The 26,703-nt window shown below is 58.1% G+C and overlaps 1 protein-coding gene across 3 annotated transcripts; it reads left to right on the top strand.

Annotated features, from left to right (window-relative positions):
- Positions 1–1,138: 1,138 nt before the first annotated feature.
- Positions 1,139–24,736, top strand: ZNF316 (zinc finger protein 316). Of its 3 annotated transcripts, XM_032755845.2 has the most exons (9): positions 1,301–1,524; positions 2,343–2,444; positions 2,558–2,657; positions 5,296–5,433; positions 5,851–6,233; positions 6,433–6,542; positions 7,292–7,418; positions 7,954–8,067; positions 16,270–24,736. In XM_032755845.2, exons 5-9 carry the CDS (start codon positions 5,879–5,881, stop codon positions 18,585–18,587), a joined length of 3,024 nt encoding a protein of 1,007 aa, XP_032611736.1. In that variant the 5' UTR covers positions 1,301–1,524; positions 2,343–2,444; positions 2,558–2,657; positions 5,296–5,433; positions 5,851–5,878; the 3' UTR covers positions 18,588–24,736. The 3 variants fall into 3 exon arrangements, with proteins under 3 accessions (XP_032611735.1, XP_032611736.1, XP_032611733.1); XM_032755844.2 differs by lacking the exon at positions 2,343–2,444 and having other exon boundaries at positions 1,139–1,524; XM_032755842.2 differs by lacking the exon at positions 1,301–1,524 and having other exon boundaries at positions 1,548–2,444.
- The last annotated feature ends 1,967 nt before the right edge of the window (positions 24,737–26,703 follow it).

Below are 26,703 nucleotides of genomic sequence, written 5' to 3'. Positions count from 1 at the left end.
TCTCTTGCCCAGTCAGGCCTGGGGTCCCCACAGAAAAGCACCAAGAACAATGGTGCAGGCGGGCTGGGAGCTGGGGAAGGGGCCTGGGCCACACCATTCATTCCAGCGGAAGACAGACCCTGGACTCCACCAATGCCAGAGCTCATCCTGACACCCCAGCTGCACCTCTTGGGAGCAGGTGCAGACAGGCTTGTGGGTGGGGGTCTGGGGGTGGCCGCTGAGCGCACCGAACCCTCCCTGGGTTCCTGGGGTCGCCTGTCACTTCTGCCCCCACACTGGCCATCCCCTCTGCCTGGACATCGCTTCCCTGCCCGTGACCCCATGTCCCTCCAAGTGCGGGCTCCACAACCCCAGTCTCCTCCTGCACTCAACCGCCACAGTCCACCCATAAGACGTTCACCCCGCCCGTCCCTCCTCCCTCTCCACCCACAAGACGTTCACCCCGCGCGGGCCCTGGGATCTGGTGGAGGCGTGGACACCTGGCCCCCCTCCCACCACAGGGGTCGCCTCCTCCCTCCACAGTCCTGGGGTCCCGGGCAGGCCCCGTGGACGGGCGGAGGGGGCCCAGCGCGGGGCCTGGTCCTCAGCGGGCGCCCCGATGAACGAGGCCGGGCTGGGGTTCGGGGAAGGCGGTGGTGGCAGCGGCGGGACCTCAGGGTCACCTCCGAGACCTGGCCGGGGTCTCCAGGAGCAGGGCGAGGTTGTGGGCGCCCCACGAGTGTCGAGGGCGCTCCTGTCCCCTGCCCGCACGCCCCGTCCCCGCCCCGGCCCGAGGCCCAGCGAGACAAACCCCCGCAACCGGCGCTTCACCGCTCCGCGCCGCTGCCCCCGCGTGACCGGAAGTTCCTCCCCCCGCGGGCGCGGGCGGGGCGGGGCCGGCCGGCGGCACTTCCGGTGCCCACGCGCCGCCGTCGCGCAGCTCCCGGGCCGTCACTTTGTGTAGCGCGGGGCCCGCCGCCGGCCAGCAGGCCCCGGCCCCGGTGTCCGGCCCGCGGCTCGGAGTGATCTCGGGGGCCGGTGGGGCAGGGGGGGTGGGGGGCCGGGTTCGGCGGGGCCGGGCTGGCCCTCGACGCCCGGCGCGGGGAGGCCGCGGGGAGGCGGCGGGGCCGGGGCCTGCGGGGTCAGAGCGGAACGCGGGTCGGGCCTTCCGCGGCAGCGCCCCCGCCTCCCGGACCTCCGTCCGGGCCTGCGCGTTGCCGACCCCTGGGGCCGGTCCAGGCAGGAGGCGGAGGGGGCAGGCCCGGGAGGCCACGCGTGACACCTCGGGGTGCCCGCCCACGCCTTCTCGGCCGTAGCGGCAGGGGCTGGGCCGCGGCCGCCTCCAGGACACACCCATCCAGGAGGGGCTGTCACCGTCTAGGTCTCTGCAGGAGGAGGAGGCTCCGGACGCCCCCTGGGGGGCGGGAGGCGCTCGGCCCGTCGCCCCAGGAGCCCGCTTTGTGACCTTGGGGGCCTTGTCTGGGCTTTCCCTCATCTGCAGAAGGAGCCCCGGTGGGCTGCTGGGCTGTCTTCTGCTGCCGGCAGGTGGGTAGGGACACCCATCCCTGGGATTGGATGGGGTCTGGGCTGTCCCGCGTGGCAGCAGAGATAGGAAAGGGGCTGGGCTTTGGTCGAGGACCCGATGGGCAAGAGGAAGTGCAGGTACCAGGAGGATCAGGTCCCCAGCTCTGCTTGTGTGGGGAGACCTTGGTGCTTGGTTTGGTTCAACAAGTGTGGGCAGGTCTAGGGAGCCAGGTGGGGTGGTGAGAGGGCTACCCTGGGGAACCTGAGATGGCCCCCGTGGAAATAACCTGCACCAGGAGCAAACCCAGGAAAGTAGGGGGATCCAGAATCCGAGGACAGACAGTGAGGGCTGTGGTGGTCGGGGAAGGAGGTCCTCCAGGAGGGCATGAAGACCTGAAGGGCTCTGAGGGCAGCGGGGGCCACCCAGAGGGAATGAAGGGGGCTCGACACAAGCACACCCCCACATCTCCCACTCTTGGAGTTGGGTTTCCCTGGCTTTGGAGCTTTTGTGAAGAGTTTCTATCAACTTTCAAGCTTTGCCTCTTCTTCCTGTCCTTGTCTCGCCGCCTTCTCCTCTTGGAAGATACCTTGTCACCTCCCATTCTAAATGTTGGCTGCAGCACCGTATCCTAGAGTGAAGGGCCCTAGTAGAAATGAGGGTTTGGGGCCAGGTGAGGTGGCTCACGCCTGTAATCCCAGCACTTTGGGAGGCCGAGGCGGGTGGATCACCTGAGGTCGGGAGTTTGAGAAATGAGGGTTTGGGATGACGTTGGTAAAGCCCCCTGTGGCCTCTGGTTTGGGATTGATGCTGATGAGGCCCCTTGTGGCCTCTGACCCAGAGTTGGATGCCGAGGGAGAAGTGAGCAGTGTTTACAGTGGACTGGCAGTCTGGCAAGAAGAGGGAAAGAGTGCAGGCCTGGGGGAGGCAGAGAGAACCCAGGGTGAGTTGCTGGAATCTAAACTCTGCCCGGACCACTGAGGTCCCTTTTTCAAACCATTCTGTTCTGAATCTCGGGTTGGGGACGATGTCTGGCTGTGCTTCTGACCTCTGTAGGAGCTGGTCCTCCACCTTCTCTGGTCATCCGTGGGTGGACTTCTTGGGAGAAAGAACTCAGTGTCCTCTTCGGAGGCAGAGACTCTCCACTGCTTCCAGGGTGAGTTCCAATTCGAAGAGTCCCCCCAACACCCCACCTCCAGCAGTGGTCAGCCTGTTCTGGAACAGGACAGTAGGGCCAAAATGCTGAGTTTTAAAAAATCCTGTGTCCATCACATTGGCTGGCGACTTTGGACATTCTTTTAGTAAGTATTTGAATGCTTCTTAAGTGCTGGTGTGAGGGATATTCAGACATGAGCAAAGGGAGCTTCTGCCGCCCAGGAGCTGGCCGTACTCAGGGAGAGAGATGATAAGACAGTCTCATAAGTGTATTTTTAAGATGTGGTGAGTGCTGTGAGGGAAGAATTACAGGGAACTGTGTCACCCACTGGGGCCCAGGGGGCTGCCTCAGAAGACCACCCCGGAAAAGGGGAAGAGAGTTCCGGGGATGGGGAATAGCATACACACGGCCTGAGATGAGATGAACATGCAGCCACTTTATTCCAAAGCTGTGAAGTGTTCTTCTGTTGTGTCCTCATATATGGCAGCCTGGCTCTGGGAGTTTAAAGTTGCTGCTTCAGGTGGTGGCCAGGCAGGAGACAGCTCTACTGAGCTTGGCATGGCACCTAGGCCCAGCCTGAATCTGCGGCCTGAGGCTTGAAAGAGAAAAGCCCTCCTCTGGGCCTCAAGTGGGTGGCGGTTGGGAAACCGTTGCTGAGTGTACCCAGCGCCCTGAGTGCTGGGCAAGGCCGCGTCCTCCTGGAGGTGGCTAGCATAACACACAGCACATGCATTTTAACACTTTGGGCATCTTCACATGCCAAAGAGCTGGGGACACTGAGAAGGCCGGCTTCTGGGAGAGGCTGGAGGTTGGGGTGACGCACCCAGGCATAGTTCTGTGACTTGAGTCTTTGGGGGTCAGTGATTCTGAAACTAGAAAGGGGGCTGGAGCCAGTCAGGGGGCACGTGTGACCTTTGGGACAGAGGTGGCTTCTGGATGCCTGTGTGTCCCAGCCCTTGACTTGGGTAGGCCTGTGTGAATGCTCAGAGCTTCCTGGCTATTAAAGTGTGGATTTTAAAGCAACTGCTCAAAGCAGTTCAGGAAATGAGTACACGCCACTGCTATGGTTTGGGTGTTTGTCCAGGTGTCGGGCTGTTCTCGCACTGCTGTAAAGAAATACCTGAGACTGGGTCATTTATAAAGAAGAGGTGAGATTGGCACATGGTTCTGCAGGCTGTACAGGAAGCATGGTGCTGGCATCTGCCTGGCTTCTAGGGGGCCTCAGGAAGCCTTTAATCATGGTGGACGGTGAGGGGGAGTAGGTATGTCACATGGCGAAAACAGGAACAAGCAAGAGAGAGCGAGTGGGGAAGCGCCACACACTGTTAAAGACGACCAGATGTCCTGTGAACTCATTACTCACTGTCTCCAAGGGGATGGCCCAAGATTCAGGAGGGACCCACCCCCATGATCCAGTCACCTCGCACCAGGCCCCGCCTCCAGCATTGGGGATTACCGTTCAGCGTGAGATCTGGGCGGGGACAAACATCCAGGCTCCATCAGTCCCCTTCCAGTCTCACGCTGAAGCGTGATGTCCAGTGCTGGAAGTGGGCCTGGTGGGAGGGGATTGGCTCATGGAGGCGGATCCCTCATGAATGGTCTAGCACCGTCCCCTTGGTGATAAGGGATTTCTCAGCTCACAAGAGATCTGGTTGTTTTAAAAGAGTGTGGGGCTTCCTCCCTCTCTCTTGCTGCCCCTTTGCCTCCCTTCATGAGTGGCAGCTTCCTGAGGCCCTCCCCAGAAACAGATGCCGGCGCCATGTTGGTGCAGCCCGTTGAACTGTGAGTGAATGAAACCCTTTTTCTTTACCACTTACTCAGCCTCAGGTATTCCTTCACAGCAATGCAGAAATGGCCTAACACAGCTGCCTAATTGATAGAGAAGTGATAGGTTACAGAGGGAGAGCTTTCTCCTGTGTCCATAAAAACACCAGATGTGGTGGTCTGGACTGCTCTTGTGAAGGCCACTCAGTCTTGTTTTAGGAGTTCTGTGGCAGACACTGTCCACTGCTTGAGCTGGATGAGCTAGGGTGGTGGGCCCAGTGCTCTGTGTGGCCAAGTGGCCTGACATTCCAGGATGCTTCTGGGGCTCATGGCCTCACCCCCTGGATTCTGGGCGTGGCTCGCTTTGGAAATGGCCCTGTTCAGGCCAGAGACACTGATGGTGTGTGTCCTGGGTGATGGGCCCGGTCTCAGGTTTATACCCAGAAAGGAGCCACAGAAATGGACTTATCAGCGCTGTGACTCAGCTGTGCCCTTGGGACCCCCCAGGGGCTGGTGAAGGACACGCAGTGGGGAGGGGCGAGGGGTCCCAGGGCCAGCAGCTCCCATCCTGCTGTGTCCATGGCCCTGGACCCTGGACCCTGTGTTAGTATGGCTGCCTCTCCCCTGAGCTTCTGGGCTGAGCTGTCACTGATGTCAGTGAGAGAGTAGGACCCTGTAGCCTCTGGGGCTTTGGCAAGTCAGCCCTTAAGAGTCTCTGATCCCCAAACTTGAAATGTCACAGGCATTTCCTGTCCTCCTGATGGTCTGGCGATGAGCCGTGCATCCACCATGCACTGCACTTTTCACAGAGTGACGGCTGAGGGCACATGAGGGTGATGCTGGCTCACAGCCCCCACTCTCCCATGTCCTGCAGGAAGGAGCCTGACCTGCCGGCTTCCTGGCACCTGTCTCTCCTCCCAGCCCTGTTGTGCCTTCCAAGTGCCTGCATCCTGTCTGTGCTGAGACCTCTTGGCGTTCCGTGCTGGCCTGGTTCATGTGTGTTGAGGACCAGGTAAGCGTCTCTGTCCTGTGTGTCAGGTGGGCTTTTCCTTCTGGCTAAACATGGGCCACCCTCGGGCTGTGTGATGCTTCCTTGTGGATAAAGACTGGGAGAAATGCCTGATTTACTCCAGGAAAGGGCAGCAGTTCACAACAGGCACGTAGTTCTTGGTGAAAAGGAGCTGAGACTGGCATCCCAGGGGTCACGCGGAGGGGCTCTTGGGGCAGCCTTTCTGGGTATAGAATGTCTTGGTGGTGCAGGGTAAGATCGTGGGAAGGCCTGGTCCTCCCTCATCTCCATTGCCTTCAACTACATAATAGGAGGAGTAAATCCTGCTCCCCGCGCCCCTGCCAGGCTGCGGGAGACGCTGTGAGTGGACCGTGTGGTGTGCTGAGAGCAGCCCGTCACTGGCGTCCATCTGCATTTCAGGCCACGCGGAGGCTCGCTCCCAGGGAGGATGGCGGCGCTCCACACGACTCCCGACTCCCCAGCTGCCCAGCTGGAGCGGGCAGAGGACGGGTCAGAGTGCGACCCTGACCAGGAGGAAGAGGAGGAGGAGGAGGAAAAGGGGGAAGAGGTGCAGGAGGTGGAAGAAGAGGAGGAGGAGATAGTGGTGGAAGAGGAGGAGGAGGGTGTGGCAGAGGTAGTGAAGGATGCACAGGTGGAGGAGGTGGCCGAGGTGGAGGTGGAGGCGGACATGGAGGAGGAGGATGTGAAGGAGGTGCTGGCAGAGGAGCAGTGTCCGGCGTTGGGGACCCAGGAGCGACTTAGCCATGGTGGTGATGCCAAGTCCCCAGTTCTTCAGGAAAAGGGTAAGAAAAGCAGCCAGCCTTGGGGAGGAGATGAAGGGGGCTGAGGTGGGCCAGGCCAGGGACCTGGTCAGGCCAGGAGGGCTCTTGGGCTGACAGGGTGGAGCTGAAGCCCGGCTTTGCAATGAGGGTGTTGCCAGGGTTCCTGGCCCTGCAGGCTGGGGGCTCAGGGCAGCTGGTCCTAAGAGATCTCTCCCTACAGGCCTGCAGGCCTCCCGGGCTCCAGCCACTCCTAGGGATGAGGACCTGGAGGAGGAGGAAGAGGAGGAGGAGGATGAGGACGAGGATGATTTGCTGACGGCTGGGTCTCAGGTGAGCCGCCCTCTCCGTTTGGGGCTTGGGTAACCCGGGCAGGGTTTCCCCCGGGGCCTCGGCACCTGCTGTTTGGAGGCGTCTGTTGGCAGCGGCCACGGCACTGGAGTCCCCAGACTGGGCCCAGGCCCTGAGGTGGGAGGGGCCACAGGAAGCGGCTGGGTGTCCAGCCCCAAGCCCGGGGGTGTGGTCCTGCTCTCCTGGGTGTTGGGTTGTCCTGATTGCTTTGGCTGCCACCCACTCAATGGCACTGTGCACAGCGACTTCAGAGGCCTGGCTCTCCCCCAAGGCTGGCCGCTCCCCTCACCTGGAGTGCCTGTCACATGTCCAGGGTCTGGGTTCCTGCTGCCCAGTCAGGTCAGGCACCAGTGCCCACGCTCAGTTTAGTTGCTGCTGCTTGTCCACTCGGGAGTGGGCCCTCCATGGCTGATGTGGCCATTGTACTGGCTTGAGCCAGACTGCATGAAGAGGGGGACTGGGGGCGGGGCTCCTTGTCTGCCGGCCTCTGCTTGAGCCACAGCTCTGCCCTATGAGCTGGGTCGTTCACCGACTTTGAGCTTGAGTCCCCATTCTCTGGCTGGGATCTGGTCCTTGCTTTCCAGGGCTGTGGCAAGGCCTGAAAGCCCTCAGTGCCATCTGGGCATCTGTGTCCCCTGACAACCATGCTGGAGGGCCTCAGTGGCCTCAATCTTCCGTGGCTCTTTGTAAGGGGCTCCCTCAGCCTCTCACCTGAGGCTCTGTTTCCCCAGGGGCTGGTGACGTTTGAAGATGTGGCTGTGTACTTCTCCCTGGAGGAGTGGGAAAGGCTGGAAGCAGACCAGCGGGACCTCTACCAGGAAGTCATGCAGGAGAACTATGGGATTCTCGTGTCCTTGGGTAAGGACGGGACCTTTTGTCCCCAAGAGGCAGCCTGGTGTGATGGCTGCCAGGGGTTTAGCTGTCTGACAGGGGGGCTTTTCAAATCCCAGGGTCTTTCCAAAGGTGGATGCTGGGCCCAGCCCACCTCCCAGGGAAGCCCTAGGACCCCATGGCCTCTGGGTGGGGCGGGGGATGTCACTGGCCAGGCAGCAGCCTGAGCCAGGTGACACATCTGTGGAGGCAGTCTGGCTCTGGTGTCTGCAGCATGGCCCCTGAAGCCTCCGGGGGTGAGGAGGAAGGAGAGGGAGGAGGAGGGTTGTGGGCATCTTGCAGGTGAAGGTGTTGTGAGGGCTTGATGGGAGGAGAGCAGGGGAGGACAGGGGAAGGTTCAGAGGGAAGGGACCGCCTGGACCCTCCGGAGCAGGGAGGGTTGGGGAGGGCTGGTGCTGGGAAGATGGAGGTGGAGGGGCACTGAGCGGTGGCGCAGCACGGGCTGTAGGGCAGCAGGGGGCCCACGGGAGCCGCCTGCAGCCGTTGTCTGTTCTCCTGGCAGGATACCCAATTCCCAAGCCCGATCTGATCTTCCGGCTGGAACAAGGGGAAGAACCTTGGGTCCCAGATAGCCCCCGACCTGAGGAAGGAGACATCGTCACTGGCGTCTACACAGGTGAGCGCGGATGGAATTTCATGGTTTGTGCCGATAGCTTCTCGGAGCTGTTGTCAAACTTTGGCCTTCACTGCGCTCTCTGCAGACCTGGTACCTGGTGCCTCTGACTGCGCCTCTGCCTTTGCTGCCTGGCTCCTAGTGGTTCAAGTTCCAGAGAGGTCCGAGGGCTGTAAGGTCCTTAGAGAACCTGGAGGCTCCTCTTGGGAACATTTAAAAATGATCCCCTGCCCCGCGTTGGAGCCTGTGAATTTCTTTGCATGTGAGAGGCCAGCTGTCAGGTGGTCGGCTGAGCCAGGGCAGGCCCAGGAGCCCAGCACGCCATCGCGGAGGCCTTTCTGATGGCACAGCACTAGCCGGTCCTCCTGCTTCTCTGCCCACTTGGCCATGTCTGGGAAAAGGCTCCCCACAGTCTCCCTTGCTCTCCCTGGAGCACTATGGGCAGGACTCTGACTGGGGTGGGCAGTTTGGGGGCATTCTGGAGAGGAGGTTTTGGACTGATGGGTGCAGAAGGCGTTCAGGGTGGTGAATTTCCCTGGAAGCCCCAGGCCCAGCTCTGGCTATGCTCCTTCAACTCTAAGGCCCCCTTTATTCATCTGAAGAAATTGAACTCAACTCAGGTTCCCACTGGGGGATGCCACATTGTCAGTTGTGTGGAGGTCCTTCGTGGTGTCTGAGGGGCTCCTAGCATCAGAGAGCTCTGCAGAGGCCCCTGCCCCACAGGTGTCTGGTTTGGGGTAGGTGATGCCAGTCAGGAGGGGCAATGGGTAGATTTGGAGCACCTCATAGATGTGTTTTCGAATGAAAATACAAGCTGGGTGTGGTGGCTCACGCCTATAATCCCAGCACTTTGGGAGGCTGAGGTGGACAGATCACTCGAGGTCAGGAGTTTGTGACCAGACTGACCAACATGGCAAAACCCCGTCTCTACTAGAAATACAAAAATTAGCTGGGCGTGGTGGTGTGTGCCTGTAGTCCCAGCTACTCAGGAGGCCGTGGCAGGAGAATGGCTTGAACCCGGGAGGCAGAGGTTGTAGTGAGCCGAGATTGCACCACTGCACTCCAGCCTGGGTGACAAAGTGAGACTCTGTCTCAAAAATTAAAAAAGAAATAAAAAAAAAAATAGGCTAGGCGCGGTGTCTCATGCCTGTAATCCCAGCACTTTGGGAGGCCGAGGTGGGCAGATCACGAGGTCAGGAGTTCAAGACCAGTCTGCGCAATATGGTGAAACCCCATCTCTACTAAAAATACAAAAATTAGCTTGGCGTGGTGGTGTGTGCCTGTAGTCCCAACTACTTGGGAGGCTGAGGCAGAACAATCACTTGAACCTGGGAGGTGGAGGTTGCAGTGGGCCAAGATTGCGCCACTGCATTGCAGCCTGGGCGACAGAGTGAGACGCCATCTCAAAACAAACAAACGAAAACCATCAGGTCTCGTGAGAACTCCGTCACTATCACGAGAACAGCATGGGGGAAACGGCCCCCATGATCTGATCACCTCCCACCAGGTCCCTCCCTTGACAAGATACATGGGGATTACAATTGGAGATAAGGTTTGGGTGGGGACACAGAGTTGAACTATCACTGAGGCCTGCCAGTCCCTCCTCTGTGTCATTGTAGGAGGCCCTTCCTGCTGCCATTCTCCAGACACTCGGAGACCCTCTTGGAATATTCCCCAGGCTTCAGTCAGGAGGGCTCTGGTTGGCAAGAAAGATCACTGCTGCCCCCAGGACGAGTCTGGGATGTGGGTGACGCTCTCAGGAAGAGAAGGGGACACAGGCCTGCGGGGCCCGTCCCTCAGCGTGTGGTCTACTTGTGCTCCTGTTGTCTGTGCCTCTTGGAGGGTTAGGGGTAGAGCCTTGTGCAGGCTTGAGCCTGAGTGGTTCTCTTTCAGTCCAGGCGACAGTACCCTTGTGGCCTGTGCACCTGGCTGGGGTTTGAGAGCTACCTGAGGGGCTGGCTGGGCTAGTGCCTCCTGCGTCCCCTGTGGATGGTCGTCGTGTTGGGGCTGGCAGGCCTGGGATGCCCCCGGCCCTGAGTGAGTGTGTAAAGTCAGCCTCTGAAATGTGATCCATAGCCTGTGTACTGAGTGGCTACCCTCCCCTGATGCTCCCTGCCTCCCCTACATTCATTTCTGGTCGGCAGAGCTGGTTGAGATCGCTGGGGCAGGACAGAGGCTGACTGTGCCCAGGCTGACAGTTTGTTTCTAGACTGGAGTCTTGCAAGAGCCAAGTATGTCCCTCTCTTGGGCTCCTTGATCAGTTGGGCCACATATGACATCTGGGCTCTGGCACTGCTCTCATCAGGACCCACCCCTCCTGAGGGCTGCTGAAGCCCCCACCTGCGCTTCAGCCATGCTCCAGCCCCTCCCCTGCCCTGCCTTTTTCCCTACCTGGCTTAGATCCCTGCCCTGGTTGAACCCTGTTTTCTGCCGGCTCTGGTCTGCACTAGAGCAAGAATGTGCTTGGAGAAAATTGTGGCTGTGGGTGCCTGCAGGCCTCACGTGGCTGCCAGTGGCCTTGGCCTGGTGGGCTAGCCCTGTACTTGTGGGGCTGCCTTTCCACCCTCCGAGATGGACCCCCTCAGCCACTGCAGACTGGCCCTTCTGAGGTCACCTGCCCCAGTGAGGGGCAGGCCCAGTGCCTGTCCTCAGAGGAGGCCCCTCCTTACAGACCTGGCAGCCTGGCCAGGGCCATGCAGCTGGTTCAGATGCTAGTGCAGAAGCTGTGCCCGAGAGCCCCGCCTCCCCCAAGCACCAATGTGTGGGGCCAGTGCCACCCTCATCTCCCTGACAGTTTGCAGAAGGGAGCGCTGCTAATGCCTATGAACTTGGGCGTGTCACCCTTGTCCACCTCCTCCCTTTGCGACTGTCCCCCGTGAGGGAAGATCTCCCTAAGGTCACCTGGAGTTTGTATCTGGATGGAGAAAGTTGCACTGGCCGAGTGAGGGGAGGGAGCAGGTGTTGGTTTCACTTGGAACTGACTTCCACAGCCTGCACTCCAGGCCAGTCCCCAGCGGATGGGTTGTCAGAGGGAGAGAAGCGGCGCTGTTCAGTCAGCCCACTCCGGGGACTCACCGTGGGGCCCAGGTCAGGTTGGGCCTGGAGAGCAGGTTCCAGACTCCGAGATGGGCAGAGGTTGCCCAGGGGTGGGAGTTGTAGGTGGTGGCGGCCTGGTGCCATGGGTGATGTGTGTGGGCTACACTGAGCAGCATCCCTGGGTGATGTGAGATGTGTGTGGGGTCCCATGACAGGTTGGGACCGTGTCTTCTGGGTCAGGCATGTGGCTGTGGGGCCACTGTCTTCCCCACAGCTGCTGTGATTAGTGTCCTACATAAGACCCCCACCCTGTGCACAGGGCAGGGCACTTACCAGATGTGTTCCGGGGGCTGTGCTGCTGGGGACATTGGTTGGCCCCTGGGATTACCACTGCCTCCCACACAGTTAAATCAGGGCCTGGGGACAGAAGCTGGAGAGCCTGCAGTTGTGTTGGTGGGATTCTGGGTAAATGCCCGGCTTTGGTGATGCCGATGACCACCCTCCCAGGTGTAGGGACCTTTGTGCATCCAGGGCCTCCCTGAGGGCCTTGGCACTGCACCAGCCACTGGTGAGCAGGAGGGCACTAGTGTGGGCTGGAGAGTGCCCCGCCCCTCCTGTCCAGTCCAAGAGGCAGCCTGCCCCCGGGGCACAGGGCTGGCCAGGCGCCTATCTAGGATTAGGGACTGTGGCCCAGCCTCAAGAGGAAAGGCCTTGGTGGGGATCTGTGGCCACCAGGGCCTGATGGCAGGAAAGGAGTATCACCTGACATTTGGGGGACAACTTGAGCGATGACTAACAGAAAGCATGGGATGGACAGCAGGGGGCCTCGGCATCTGCAGGGACCTGTGGTGGCAGCAGCGCCACCTGACTCCGGGAGCAGTGGAGGTGCTTCTGCAGCTGCATCGCAGGTGTTTACGGATGTGCATTTCATCCTTGCAACAGTCCCACCAAGTGGATTGTAGGTGCTGTTATCAACCCATTTTACAGATGGGGAAACTCAGATTTAAGGCCTTGCCCAAGGTCCCATGGCCAGTGCGTCATGGGAGTGGAATTCACACGCAGGTAGAGCCTGGACCCCCCAGCTGCCTTTTGAAGTGAAGCCAAGGGAGAGATGGTGTAGCATCCCGGCCTGGCCCCTGCCATCCTGGTGGAACTGAGCAGATGTGGGGCTTCAGCCTGCAGGAGAGTTGCTGTGGGCACAGTGGAGTAGTGAGCCCTTGAGGAACATCTCAGCATTCAGGTTTGAAGGAGAAGCCTCTAAAGACGCCACTCATGCTAAGGAGCAGCTGTGCCTGGTGCTGGTGCCTGTGGAGGGAGTGGGGGGAGATCGTTCCTGTGACAGCCCCAGCACCAGCCCTGAGGCCTTTGATTCATTCCCTTGGCACCACCTGCCGTGGTGGTCTCCCTCTCCATCAGCTCCTGTCACCTGCCGCTGGATGGGGGGGTCTTAGTGTTCCCAGTTCAGGACATGGACTGTGAAGATTCTTGTGGCCACACTCTGGAAGCTTCTCCCTTCCTAGACAGCTGACTTTGAGCCTCTGATCGGCCTCTGCTTTTTATCACTGAGCCCTTGTGGTCCCTCTTCCGGAAGCCTAGCTGAATGTTGCTAGGTCAGAGTCTTTAGGCCTAAATGTGAGGTGCAGGGGAGAGGGACCATCAGCCCCAGGTTCTCCTCTCCTCCGCTGTCCCCTGGTTTCTGGAGGAAGCAGGTGTGTTGGGTACCCTGGGCTGCTGTTGCATGGTTCCTGCCCCAGTGCCCTCCAGCTGTTGAGAAACATGCACCAGCCCCTCCTAGTCAGCCTCCTGTTGCCCCGGCTTGGGTCTGATGAGTTGAGCTGTGATGAGGCCTCACTTAGATCTGGAAAAGGGCTTTGGATCTGACAGCCAGCAAATGCCCTCAGGGCCTTGTCCCTAGAGCCCTGTTGGCTGAACACCCTCACTCAAGGATGTTCCCATCCACTTCGACAGAGCCTGGCCTGGGGCAGGCTGGTCTCCCTCTGGGACCCTTCCCAGGGGCCCTGCTACTTCCTGGGACCTCCCATCAGAGTGCAGCCAGCTCAGACTTCCCAGGGACTTGGATGCCCTTCCCCTCCTGCACTTGGTGTCAGTGGTGGCCTGTCACCGTGTCATATGCTGGAGTGTGGCCCACCCTTGTCCCAGTTGTTGGGACAGGTGGCCATGCCAGCTCCAGAGCTGGTGGGGGGTGCCCTCTCTACAGAGCCCACTGGGATGGGGGCTCCCTGCCTACCTCCCCACGTGAGAGGATTCCCTGCTGTGCTCAGGATCAAGGGAGAGGTGATGAGAGGAGCCTCCCAGCTCTGGGCAGCTGAGTCTTCCGTGGGCAAGGCCGCACTTGGCCTGGGAGTCCAGTTCTTTGAGGCTTATTATCCAATAAATGCTCGCTGAGTCTTGGCTGTTTCCTGAGGTACCGATGCACCCCGCTACAAAATCATAGTTGTTCCTAGGCTTGAACCTTCACCGTTTGGAGGGGTCTCTAAACCCAAGACCTGCATCAGAGCCTGAGGGTCAGATCCTTTCGAGCTCTCTGCCAGCCTCCCTACCCTGTAGGGTTGGGGCATAGGGCTGGGGTGCAGCAGCCTTCCCGGACCTGGGGAGTGTTGCTGCCAGTCGGGGAAGGGTGGCCACTGATGGGGATGGGGCTTTTCTTTGCTGCTTTGTGCACGGAGTGGCTGTGGGTGGCAGTTCGAGGTAGACTCAACTTAGTGACAAGAACCTTTTTATTTTAAGCTTACGTTTACTATGATAGTAAACCAAGAAAGTATCATGAAATGTGAAAGATGAAGTAACCCGTTTTCTGACCCTTTTCTATGATGCCTGTTTTTTCACAGTGAAGCCAGGCCTGTGTGGGTCTGTGTTTTCCTGCGGCTCTAGGTCCCCATATGGAATGCATGTGGGACGAGACAGTGTCAAGGCCATGCAGCCTGGCGGGGGCCAGCGTGCGACAATGAGGGGCCACCTGAGGCCTACTGGGACCTCCTGGGCTCCGACTTTCCCCCTAGGGCAGCACTCAGTGGTCCAGGCTTATCCAGCTAGGTGACAGCTGAAATGGGCCAGTGCCTTGGCAGGGGACCCAGCTAGGGTGAGGAGGAGATTCCCACACCAGCTGTGGGAGCTGGAACCTTCCAGATGCTGAGACTGTGGGGTGGACACCAGGCAGGGTCCATGAAGGTGCCTTGGAGCATCTGGGGCTGCAGGCCAGGTGTCATCCCTGTGTTCCCTGTGACTTAGTGCCTGCTTCATTAGACACCAGTTCCCTCTTGGGTGTGTCACCGTGTGTTAGGTGTATAAGCAATCAACAGGAGCGCCACTGAGCCAGCTCTATCTACATGTTGTTCGCTGCCTGCACAGACGCCTCGGAGGGCCAAAGGGAGAGGGCAGGGGTGCAGCTTGGTGGGAGAGGGGCAGAATGGGGGAAGCTGAGCAAAGCTTAGAGCTGACAGGCGGGGCGTGGTGGCTCACACCTGTAATCCCAGCACTTTGGAAGGCCGAAGCAGGTGGATCACCTGAGGTCAGGAGTTCGAGACCAGCTTGGTCAACATGGTGAAACCCCATTTCTATTAAAAATACAAAAAAGGTGGCCAGGCGCGGTGACTCACGCCTGTAATCCCAGCACTTTGGGAGGCTGAGGCGGGCAGATCACAAGGTCAGGAGTTCAAGACCAGCCTGGCCAATATGGTGAAACCCTGTCTCTACCAAAAATATAAAAATTAGCTGGGCGTGGTGGTGGGCGCCTGTAGTCCTAGCTACTCGGGAGGCTGAGGCAGGAGAATCACTTGAACCTGGGAGGTGGAGGTTGCAGTGAGCCTAGACCATGCGACTGCACTCCAGCCTGGGCAACAGAGCAAGACTCCGTCTCAAAAAACAAACAAAAAAAACGGCCGGGCACGGTGGCTCACCCCCGTAATCCCAGCACTTTGGGAGGCCTAGGCGGGCGGATCACCTGAGGTCAGGAGTTTGAGACCAGCCTGACCAACATTGAGAAACCCCATCTCTACTAAAATAATAATAATAATCATCATCATTATCATCTGGGCGTGGTGGCGCATGCCTGTAATCCCAGTTACTCGGGAGACTGAGGCAGGAGAATTGCTCGAACCCGGGAGGTGGAGGTTGCGGTGGGCCGAGATTCTGCAATTGCACTCCAGCCTGGGCAACAAGAGCTCAATTCCGTCTCAAAAAACAAAACAAAATTTAAAAAAAGGCTGGGCACGGTGGGTCACGCCTGTAATCCCAGCACTTTGGGAAGCCGAGGTGGGCAGATCACCTGAGGTCAGGAGTTCGAGACCAGCCTGGCCAACATGGCAAAACCCCGTCTCTACTAAAAATACAAAAATTAGCCAGCTGTGGTGGTTTGCGCCTGTAATCCCAGCTACTAGGGAGACTGAGGCAGAAGAATTGCTTGAACCTGGGAGGTGGAGGTTGCAGTGAGCTTTTAAAAAAAAAAAAACCTGGCGTGGTGGCCTGAGCCCATAATCCCAGCTACTTGGGAGGCTGAGGTGGGAGAATTGCTTGAACCCAGGAGGCAGAGGTTGCAGTAAGCCAAGATCGAGCCACTGCACTCCAGCCTGGGTGACAGAGCGAGACTCCCATCTCAAAACAAAAACAAAAACAAAAAAACAACAAAAAGCTTAGAGCTGACAAAGGCAGGTCTTCTGTGGACAGGGCCGCCGGCTGACCTGTCTTCCAGGAAGACCAGGTAGGCGGAGTTCTCCAGGAGCTTTGGGGAAAACTGCCCCAGCGTCTCCACCTGGTTTTCTCAGCACAGGATCCCTGCTTGGGTTTACCTTCGGTCGCACCCCTTCCTAGAGTTTGCCCCGTTCCTCAGCAGGTGGCAAGCCCTGGAGGGAGCCGGCTGTCTGGAAGAGATGTTGGACGGGAGCCCTGGCTTTCCTGGGAGGGGCAGTTTCATGTGCTGAGTGTCCCCAGGTTCCTAGCTGTGGGCGGCGGCTTTCCTGCCCTGCGGCTGTTCAGGACTGGCAGTGGGACACGGGCAACCGCTCACTTGGTGAAAGGAGGTGCCCCGTCCGACTGAAGGAAGGTCCTGCTGGTGGCGTCTCGGAAGCCCTGATTTCTCGGGACAGGAACCTGCCAGAGGCTCCTGTCAAGTTCACTTACCTCTCTCTTCTGGCCTGCCTTTGTCGCCTTCAGGAGCCTGGTTCTGGACGGACGACATAGAGGACCACGAGGAGGAAGACGACGAAGACTTCCTGGCAGAGGTGGCCGAGGAGGAGAACGAGCCCCCAGGGCTCTGGTCGGCGGCCTACGGCGTGGGGGACGTGCCTGGGACGTGGGGGCCCGACGACTCGGATTCGGCGCAGACTCCAGAGGGGTGGGGGCCCGACCCAGGCGGCCTGGGGGTCCTGGCTGACGGCTCTGAAGCGAAGCCTTTCCTGCCCGGCCGGGAGCCGGGTGCGAACCTGCTGTCGCCCTGGGCGTTCCCCGCCGCAGTGGCCCCACCAGCCGGGCGGCCGGAGACCACGTGCGACGTGTGCGGCAAGGTCTTCCCACACCGCTCGCGGCTGGCCAAGCACCAGCGCTACCACGCGGCCGTCAAGCCCTTCGGCTGCGAGGAGTGCGGCAAGGGCTTCGTGTATCGCTCGCACTTGGCCATCCACCAGCGCACGCACACCGGCGAGAAGCCCTTCCCGTGCCCGGACTGCGGCAAGCGCTTCGTCTATAAGTCGCACCTGGTTACGCACCGACGCATCCATACTGGCGAGCGGCCCTACCGCTGCGCCTTCTGCGGCGCGGGCTTCGGGCGCCGCTCCTACCTGGTCACGCACCAGCGCACGCACACGGGCGAGCGGCCCTACCCGTGTCCGCACTGCGGCCGCAGCTTCAGCCAGAGCTCGGCGCTGGCACGGCACCAGGCGGTGCACACGGCAGACCGACCGCACTGCTGCCCCGACTGCGGCCAGGCCTTCCGTCTGCGCGCCGACTTCCAGCGCCACCGACGCGGCGGGGGCTGCGCGGAGCCGGGTGGTGACGGCCCCCGGCGGGAGCCCGGCGAGACGGCGGCCGCCGCAGGGCCCGAGGACACTGACCCTGGGCCAGAGGGGCCGGAGGGACCTGAAATTGGCGAGGCGGACGGAGAGGCGGAGGCCGCGGCCGAGGAGAGAGAGGAGGCGGCAGTGGCGGCGCCCACCCCCAGCGGCAAGGTGGACCCCGCGCCGGACCGGCGTTTCCTGGAGCTGGGCAACGGCCTGGGGGAGGGCGAAGGCCCCTCCTCCCACCCGCTGGGCTTCCACTTCCCCGTGCACCCCAAGTCCTGGCTACACCCGGACAGCTTCCCGATCCTGGGCCTGCCCGACTTCCGAGAGCGGCTGCCGGTCGACGGTCGCCCGCTCCCGGCGCCCCTGGGGGGCCCGCTCTCCCTGGTGGAGGGCACCGGGCTGGCCTGCGACCCTTTCGGCGGCGGTGGGGCCGCGGGCGGCGGAGGCGGCCTGCGCGCGTTCGGGCCTGCCATCGGGGGTCTGCTGGCGGAGCCCGCGCCGGCCGCGCTGGCGGAGGAGGAGAGCCCGTGGATCTGCTCGGACTGCGGCAAGACGTTTGGGCGCCGGGCCGCGCTGGCCAAGCACCAGCGCTACCACGCGGGCGAGCGGCCGCACCGCTGCGCCGACTGCGGCAAGAGCTTCGTGTACGGCTCGCACCTGGCGCGCCACCGGCGCACGCACACCGGCGAGCGGCCCTTCCCGTGCCCCGAGTGCGGCGCGCGCTTCGCCCGCGGCTCGCACTTGGCGGCGCACGTGCGCGGCCACACCGGCGAGAAGCCGTTCGTGTGCGGCGTGTGCGGCGCGGGGTTCAGCCGTCGCGCGCACCTGACGGCGCACGGGCGCGCGCACACCGGGGAGCGGCCCTACGCGTGCGGAGAGTGCGGCCGGCGCTTCGGACAGAGCGCGGCGTTGACGCGGCACCAGTGGGCTCACGCCGAGGAGAAGCCGCACCGCTGCCCCGACTGCGGCAAGGGCTTCGGCCACAGCTCAGACTTCAAGCGGCATCGGCGCACGCACACGGGCGAGAAGCCCTTCCGCTGCGCCGACTGCGGCCGCGGCTTCGCGCAGCGCTCCAACCTGGCCAAGCACCGGCGCGGCCACACGGGCGAACGCCCCTTCCCGTGCCCTGAGTGCGGCAAGCGCTTTTCGCAGCGCTCGGTGCTGGTCACGCACCAGCGCACACATACGGGCGAGCGGCCCTACGCCTGCGCCAACTGTGGCCGCCGCTTCTCGCAGAGCTCGCACTTGCTCACCCACATGAAGACGCACCGCGGAGCCACCGCAGCGCCGGGCTCGGGTTCGGCCCCAGCCCCCGCGCCCAAGCCCGAGGCGGCCGCCAAGGGGCCGTCCAGCGCCGGCCCGGGGGAGCGCGGCAGCGCCCTGCTGGAGTTCGCGGGCGGCACAAGCTTCGGCTCCGAGCACCAGGCCGCGTTCGCCGGGCCCTCGGGCACCTACCGGGAGGGCGTCCTGTGAGGGGCCCGGGGCCGACGGCAGCGCAGCCTGCAGGGCCACCGGCCCCTCCCCTGGACGGCCGGCCCCCCGCTCCTCGGGCCCCGGGAGGCTGAGGGTCCTAGTCCTGGGTGCGGTGCCTTCCCTCAGCCCCCGCTCTGCGGCCCCGGGTCTCCTGCCCGCCGGGTCCGTGGGCTCAGCCGGAGACGTGGGGGAGCTCTGGGGAGAAGAGCAGCGCGGAGGCAGCGAGGCCGGGACGTCACCCCCACGGAGACTGCGATATCCCCTGGGTGGGCCCGGGCTGTGAAGCAGGGCGGTAGTTGGCGGGCGATGCTATTTATTTCACTCGGATTCCGACTTGGGTGGCCTGGGGAGCAAGGGACTTGTGCGTTTGCAACCGGGTGTGGCGGCGAGGGAGGGGAAAGCCCTTGCGCCACGGGAGGGTGGGCCGGGCCACCCAGGTGGGCCAGCGGGATGCCTGGGAGGCCGGTGGGTTTGTTTGGCTGACCACTTTTTCCTATTCCTCAGTGGGAGACTTGGGGCCTCCCGGTCATCCGAGTCTGTCCCGAAGGTTTAACTGCGCGCGGCGAGGGGAGGCCTTGTAGGTTTCCAAAGGGCAGAGCTCCAGTGGGAAAACTTGAAACTTGTCGTCTGCGGATATTTATTTCCACCTCTTGTATGGCCTGAAGAATCTAGGAGGAGAAAAAGCCAGATACCAAACTTACGGCCAGGCAGACGGGTCGCGGGTGTTGACAGGGTCCGGAGGGCGTTTGAAGCCTTATTCTCGAGCCGCCTTCTCTCCTCTCCCCACACGTGCACCGAGGTCACCTCGGCGCCCGCCGCACCGGTTCGGTTTTGGTCTCTGCTTGTCCTCTCAGTCCTTTGGTACTTTCGCCTCCCTCAGCCGGAGGTGGCAGACATCTACGGGAGCCCAAGGCCCTCACAGCCCTGAGCCCCAGCTTTCACTTCCCTGGGCTGCCTTTCTCCGGGAGCAGGCAGACGCCCCGTTCTCGGAGCCTAACGCTCACTTAGAGCGACTGAGGTTGGTCGAAGGATCTTTCCCCACATCCCATAGTCAGGGCCCTAGGACACCCGCAGGTCCTTTTAACTCTGCTTCTGTCATTACACTAGAACAAGTAGTGTTTCTGTTTAGAGTCCCATTTCACAAATTGGTTAGTGGAGGCACCCGTGGCCTGGCAGCTTGCACAGTGGCTGTCCACCTCAGGGGGCGGGTGTGGACCTGAGCCGTGGCTCAGTGACAAACCAGGCACCCAACTATGCAAGGCCCCTGCCTGGTGGGCGCCCCACCCTCCGGACTGGGCCCATGGAAGCCACTGGGCAGGCAGCTGGGGTGTAGTTTATGTGAAGCCCCCTTCCCCTCACGCTTTTGGGGCCACTGTGAATGGGGCCAGGAAACGGATTTTTGGTGCAGCTGCATTCCCTTATAGACCTAGTTCCCTCCACGTTAGTGTAGACATGGCCTTGGGGGCTGAGCGCAGCAGCCAGGCTGCCGGGGCTGGGGGCGGGTAGGAGGCACGGTAGCTGGTGGGTGGGAAGAGGGCCTGGGTGGTGGCGGTCAGTTAGCCTGGCTGGGTGAGGTTGCGGGGCGGGGTGGTGAGGAGAGTAGGGGTCCCAGGGAGGCATCGGGGTGCTGGGTAATGGCCTCGGCCCTGGGTTTCTCCTCTCCCTGCGGGACAGGAGCCTCAGAAAGGGCCAAGGGCAGGTGGGCTTGGGGGGCTGTGGGAATCTCAGCTCTAGCCCGGTATGGCCAGGATCTGCTGTCCCCGTCCCTCCTGGGCCCCAGCAGCTGTCCTGCAGCCGTCGGCAGGAGGGCCTGGCTTTAATAAAGACTGGATAAACTGAGCTTCTGACTGGACTCCATGCTGTCGCCACTCCTCGGAACCTGTCGGGGAGGCTCTGCGCGGCCTCAGGTCCAACTTGTTTCTGCAAACATTTTTTAAAAGATTTTCTCTTTTAAGAAATTAGAATGGGTCCTAGAATGGCCCATGAGGAGTTGGCCCCAGGCCAGTGTGGCCCCGTGCTGCCCATGCCCACCGTCTTCCTTGGTGGCCCCCACGCTGCCCCATACTTGATGTAGTGCAAACACCTGTCTTGGGGCATTACTGTTTGTGAAGATGTTGGCCAGGCTTCCAGAGGCCAGAGCGAGGGGCCAGGTACCCTTCGTGGTGGTCCAAACACATTCCCAGTCCTTTCCTCAGAGGCCCCAGCACCATGTGGCTCATCCAGGGCTCTCCTGCTCCAGTACCAGGGCAAGGTGCACATCCCCAGGGCCCCAAAATGCCTTCCTTAAAGCTGATTGGTTGATTTCTTTATTCTTATCACATGGTAGCCCACGATCAGATCTGACTCTCCTGTCCTTTCTCTGTGGGTCTAAAAATAAGAACTGCTGTAATCAAATGTGATCTGGAGGCATCAGAACAGAGCAATCTAATGCTGCTTTTCTTGCCCAGGCTGGAGTGCAGGGCACGATCTTGGCTCACTGCAACCTCTGCCTCCCAGGTTCAAGCTATTCTCCTGCCTCAGACTGCCAAGTAGCTGGGATTACAGGCATGTGCCACCATGCCCGGCTAGTTTTTTTGTATTTTTAGTAGAGATGGAATTTCAGCATATTGGCCAGGCTGGTCTGGAGCTCCTGATCTTGTGATCCGCCTGCCTTGGGCTTCCAAAGTGCTGGGATTACAGGTGTGAGCCACCGCGCCTGGCCACAGCAACCTAATATTTCAATAGAAAAAAAAAAAAAGCCGGGCATGGTGGTATGCATCTGTAGTCCCATCTACTTGGGAGGCTGAGGTGGGAGGATCGCCTGAGACCAGAAATTCAAGGCCAGCCTGGGCAACGTATTGAGACTCCATGTCTGAAACAGACTTTTGAGTGGCAGACAAATACAAAGACCTAGTTAAAAAATGGAGCCCCTTGAGGATCTTACAGTCTATTCAGAAAAGTTAAATGAGGCTGGGTGCGATGGCTCATGCCTGTAATCCCAGCACTATGGGAGGCCAAGGCAGATCCCTTGAGCTCAGATGGATTCCTTGAGCTCGGGAGTTTGAGGCCAGCTGGGACAACATGGCAAAACTCTGTCTCTATAAAAAATACAAAAACTAGCTGGGTGTGGTGGCATACGTCTGTAGTCCCAGCTACTCTGGAGGCTGAAGTGGGAGGACTGCTTGAGCCTGGGAGGCAGAGGCTGCAGTGAGCTATGATCTCTCCATTGTGCTCCAGCCTGGGTGACAGAACAAGACCCTATCTCACCAAAAAAAAAAAAAAAAAAAAAAAAAAGATTTCCTGATAGAACTTACAGTTGACTGTCCAGCCAAATACTTAAAAAAAAAGTTTATAGGGAGAAAAATACCCTCCCCCCCCATCCAATGGTCATAGGAAAAAAAGTAGACACCCTTTATTGCCAAGGAGGAATTAAACCCTAGTGATCTGTGAAATGTGAGTCACGAAAGGTGGCACTTAGAGGGTCCCTCAGCCCTGAGAGTCACTTTCCCCTCCACCTACCTTTGCTATTTCCTTTCTCTCTTGCCGGTTTCCCCAACCTCCTTCCTTTTCTGATTCCTTTTATCCTGATCTTTTCACTTAATCTCGTCCAACATTTCCTTCTATCTCCCTTTTTTTTTTCTCTAATTGGCTACCTATGGAACAAAGTATTTTGAATTACTGGGTTATATCTATTAAATAAAGCTTTATGATCTTTGCTCTTTTTTTTTTTTCCTGATTATAAAAATATATGCTAGGACCAGGCACGGTAGTTCATGCCTGTAATCCCAGCACTATGGGAGGCTGAGGCGGGTGGATCCCTTGAGCCCTGGAGTTCGAGACCAGCCTGGGCAACATGATGAAATCGCTACAAAAAAATTTTAAAAATTAGCTGAGTGTGGTGGCATGCACCTGTGGTCCCAGCTACTTGGAAGGCTGAGGCTGCAGTGAGCCAAGATCCCACCACTGCACTCCAGCCGGGGCAACAGAGTGAGATGCTGTTTCAAAAACAAAAGTGAATTCTCTAACTCAGTGATTTTGAACACTTCTGACTCATGATCCACAGTGAGAAACCCATTTTCCATCATTGAACCTGAGTGTGCATATGTGCATACATACAGTGCACCAACACTTAAACCTTTACTGCATTTTAAAATTCCACGTCTTTAAATCTATTTCATTATTTTTTAAGCCAATCTCAATTCATGATGAGTCAGGATCTGCAGTGTGAAAGCCACGGTTTGAATCCTTCTAAGCTGTAGCTCATCACACCTGCCCTTCTGAGCAGGACCTGCCCCCAGCTCCAGGAAGGGGGCTTGCCCAGTGTTCAGCAAAGACAGAGGCCAGGGTGGGACGTGTATCAGGAAACGCTTTGGTGCAGAAGCACCTTTGTCTGAGCTACCTGCATTTAAGGAGGTGCTGGCCATGAAGAGACATGGGGCAGCCCTTGGTAAAGTGGGGGAGTGAGGCAGCCAGGACAGTGCACCTTCCTGCGGGCCCAGAGCTCCTTTTCTCTCCAGGGACTGGGTATTGAGGTCGCTGCTGCTTTTGGGAACCCAGGAACTCAGGGCTCTTTCCTTGTCTCCCTTGTCCTCCTCCCTGCCCTGTCCCCTCTCAGAGAGGGAGAGAGTCCGGGATAGATAACAATGGCCGCTAACACGTGTGTCCCAGACTCTGTCCTGAGAGCTTTATGTGAATTAATTCCATTTAGTTCTCACAATATTACTGTCATTCCCGTTTTGCTGATGAAGAAACCGAGGCATAGAGAGGTTCAGTCATCTGTCCAAGGTTTGCATGACATGTGACCCCAGCATGCTTAAGGGCATTTCCGAAGGTGCTCTAGAGGTAGCCATGCAAAGACCAGGCTACTGCAAGCATGATGGTCGCATACAAGAGCCTGTGCAGCCAGGCTGTGTTGCTGCAGGCGTGTAGTGGGGTGGAAGCTGTCTATTGTCTGTTTCAGTTCTGCCTACTGTGTTACAAATGACACCTCCTCCCAAAACACACACACACTTGGTGGTTTACTATCACAGCCGTTTGGCAATGTGCAAGGATTCTAGGGATCAGGAATGCAGGTGGCCACAGCAGGGCTGGCTTTCTTTCCCCTGTTCCTTCACTTCTGGGACCTTAGCAGGGAAGGGACTTAGCAGTTGGAATCATGCACCTGTAATTGGGCTGCAATAACATGGCAATTAGGACTGTCAGCTGGCATGCACACAGGCGCCCTCCTGTGTGGCGTGGCTTCCTCAGCATGCTTGGATTTCTTCTATGGTGGCCCTGAGATCTGAGCATGTCCCACATACGAGGCAGAAGCTGTATGGCCTCGGGCCGTGTGCGGTGGCTCACACCTATAATCCCAGCACTTTGGGAGGCTGAGATGGGCAGATCACTTAAGGTCAGGAGTTCAAGACCAGCCTGGCCAAAATGGTGAAACCCTGTCTCTACTAAAAATACAAAAATTAGCCGGGCGTGGTGGCACACGCCCGTAGTCCCAGCTACTGAGGAGGCTGAGACAGGAGAATTGCTTGAACCCAGGAGGTGGAGGTTGCAGTGAGCCAAGATCACACCACTGCACTCCTGCCTGGGCTACAGAGTGAGACTCTCTCTCTCAAAAAAAAAAAAAATAATAATAATTTAAAAAAGCTGTATGGCCTCATCTGAGAAGTTGTGCACTACCATATCCACCATAATCTACTGACTGGAGCTCATTCAAAGGGTGGGACACAGACCCCAATTCTCGATGGTAAAAATGTCACAAAATTTCACGGTCATTATTATTATTATTTTAAGTACAAATACTTTTATATTCAGCCCCTGGAGAGCTATCACATGTTTGAAAAGTTAAAACACGAACCAAAGGGTCTAGTTTTACAAACAGAGCAGTGAGGCCAGGTGTGAGTTTTTATAATCCCAGCACTTTGGGAGGCAGAGGTGAGAGGATTCCTTGAGCCCAGGAGTTCAAGACCAGCCTAAGCAATATAGCAAGACCCTGTCTCTACAAAAATATAAACGACATTAGCCAGGTGTGGTGGCATGTGTCTGTGATCCCAGCTACTTGGGAAGCTGAGGTGGGAGGCTCGCTTGAGCCTAGAAGAGGGAGGTTGTAGTGAGCTGAGATCGCGCTGCTGCATTCCATCCTGGGTGACAGAGCGGGATCCCATCTCAAAACAGAACAAAAAAAACCCACTATGGGCCGGGCGCGGTGGCTCACGCTTGTAATCCCAGCACTTTGGGAGGCCGAGGCGGGCGGATCACGAGGTCAGGAGATCGAGACCACGGTGAAACCCCGTCTCTACTAAAAATACAAAAAATTAGCCGGGCGTGGTGGCGGGCGCCTGTAGTCCCAGCTACTCGGAGAGGCTGAGGCAGGAGAATGGCGTGAACCTGGGAGGCGGAGCTTGCAGTGAGCCGAGATTGCGCCACTGCACTCCAGCCTGGGCGACAGAGCAAGACTCCGTCTCAAAAAAAAAAAAAAAAAAACCCACTATGATTGGGTGAAATTCTACCCATGTAATAGAGTTATCCAAATTAGTAACAAAGTATAAAATGAAAGGAGGGTCCCTTAGAAGTTTGAAATTCTTCTGCAGACAGTTCTGTCTTCTTTATTCAAGAGGTTTGTAGTCATTTTCAGAATTCACTCCAGAGCCAACTTTTAAATTTAAATATCAGCAAACCAGGCTGGTTGTGGTGGCTAATGCCTGTAATCCCAACCCTTTGGGAGGCTAAGGTGGGCGGATCATTTGAGCCCAGGAGTTTGAGACCAGCCTGGGCAACATAGCGAGACTCTGTCTCTACTAAAGATACCAAAATTAGCCAGGCGTGGTGGCATACCCCTGTAATCCCAGCTACTTGGGAGGCTGAGGCACGAGAATCGCTTGAACCTGGGAGGTGGGGCTGCAATGAGTCAAGATCGAACCACTGCACTCCAGCTTGGGCGACAGAACGAGACTCTGTCTTGAAAAAAAAAAAATAGTATCTTCCTTCTTTCCAGTGTAGACTAAAAAAATTTAGCATCTTCCTACTCTGCTGTGATTATTTCACATTTCATGCCTGTATCAACATATCTCATGTACCCCATAAATATATATGCCTACTATGTACCCACAAAAATTAAAAATAAAAAACAGTGTCTTCCAAGATTCATGAAGATGTTGCCTGTGTAAAATCAGAACGGGATGGTGGGAAAAAGAGAAATCAGAGAACAAGAAAAATTTGGAAATTAAACATAATGGCCCAAAAGAAAAAGAAAGAACAGAAGGTAAAGTTTATCTCTTAAAATACAGAGCAAAAAAGAGGAAGAGGCAGAAATAATGATACAGAGGATTAATACAAGAATCTCCACACTCAGGTAATAGGAATTCAATCAGGAGGGAGGAACAGAACATGTCTGTCACCCAGGCTGGAGTGCAATGGCACAATCATAGCTCACTGCAGCCTCGACTTCCTGGGCCCAAGCCATCCTCCTGCCTCATCCTCCTGAGTAGCTGGGACTATAGGCATGCGCCACCAACCCTGGCTAATTTTTGTATCTTTTGTAGAGATGGGGTTTCATTCACTATGTTGCCCAGGCTGGTCTCAAACTCCTGGGCTCAACAATCCTCCCACCTCAGCCTCCCAAAGTGCTGGGATTACAGGCATGAGCCACCACGCCTGGCCAGGTCCACCCTACTCTTAACTAATTACATCTGTAATGACCTTATTCCCAAATAAGGCCACATTCTGATACACTGAGATGGGAGTTAGGATTCTGACAAATCTTTTTTTCTGTTTGCCGGGGGGTGGGGTGGGGGGACGGGCTGCTGGGGGGCACAATCAACCCGTAATACAAGAGAAAGAAGCAAACGGGCCAAGAGACAGAACTAAATGCCGTCCTGATGTTGCTGCTTGGGCCCCTAGATCTGGCTGTGTCTGAAGCTAGCAAGAGCCATCCTGTTTTAAAGTTACTTAAAGACAACAGATTTACTTTTTTGGCTTAAGCTGATTTCAGTTGGGTTTCTGTATTTGCAGCAGAAAAGGCCCTCAATGGCAAAGCATCCTTCACAGTGTAGCCTAAGTATCTGTTTCTCAGGTCTTCTCTGTTCCCTTAATCTAATTTAGATTTCTCTGTTCTATGTTTCTTTTTTTTGAGATGGTGTCTCGC

The sequence above is a fragment of the Hylobates moloch genome, unplaced genomic scaffold (assembly GCF_009828535.3).
Source record: "Hylobates moloch isolate HMO894 unplaced genomic scaffold, HMol_V3 SCAFFOLD_1, whole genome shotgun sequence".
Classification (NCBI taxonomy): Eukaryota; Metazoa; Chordata; class Mammalia; order Primates; family Hylobatidae; genus Hylobates; species Hylobates moloch.
This window is presented reverse-complemented; position numbering and strand designations above follow the sequence as displayed.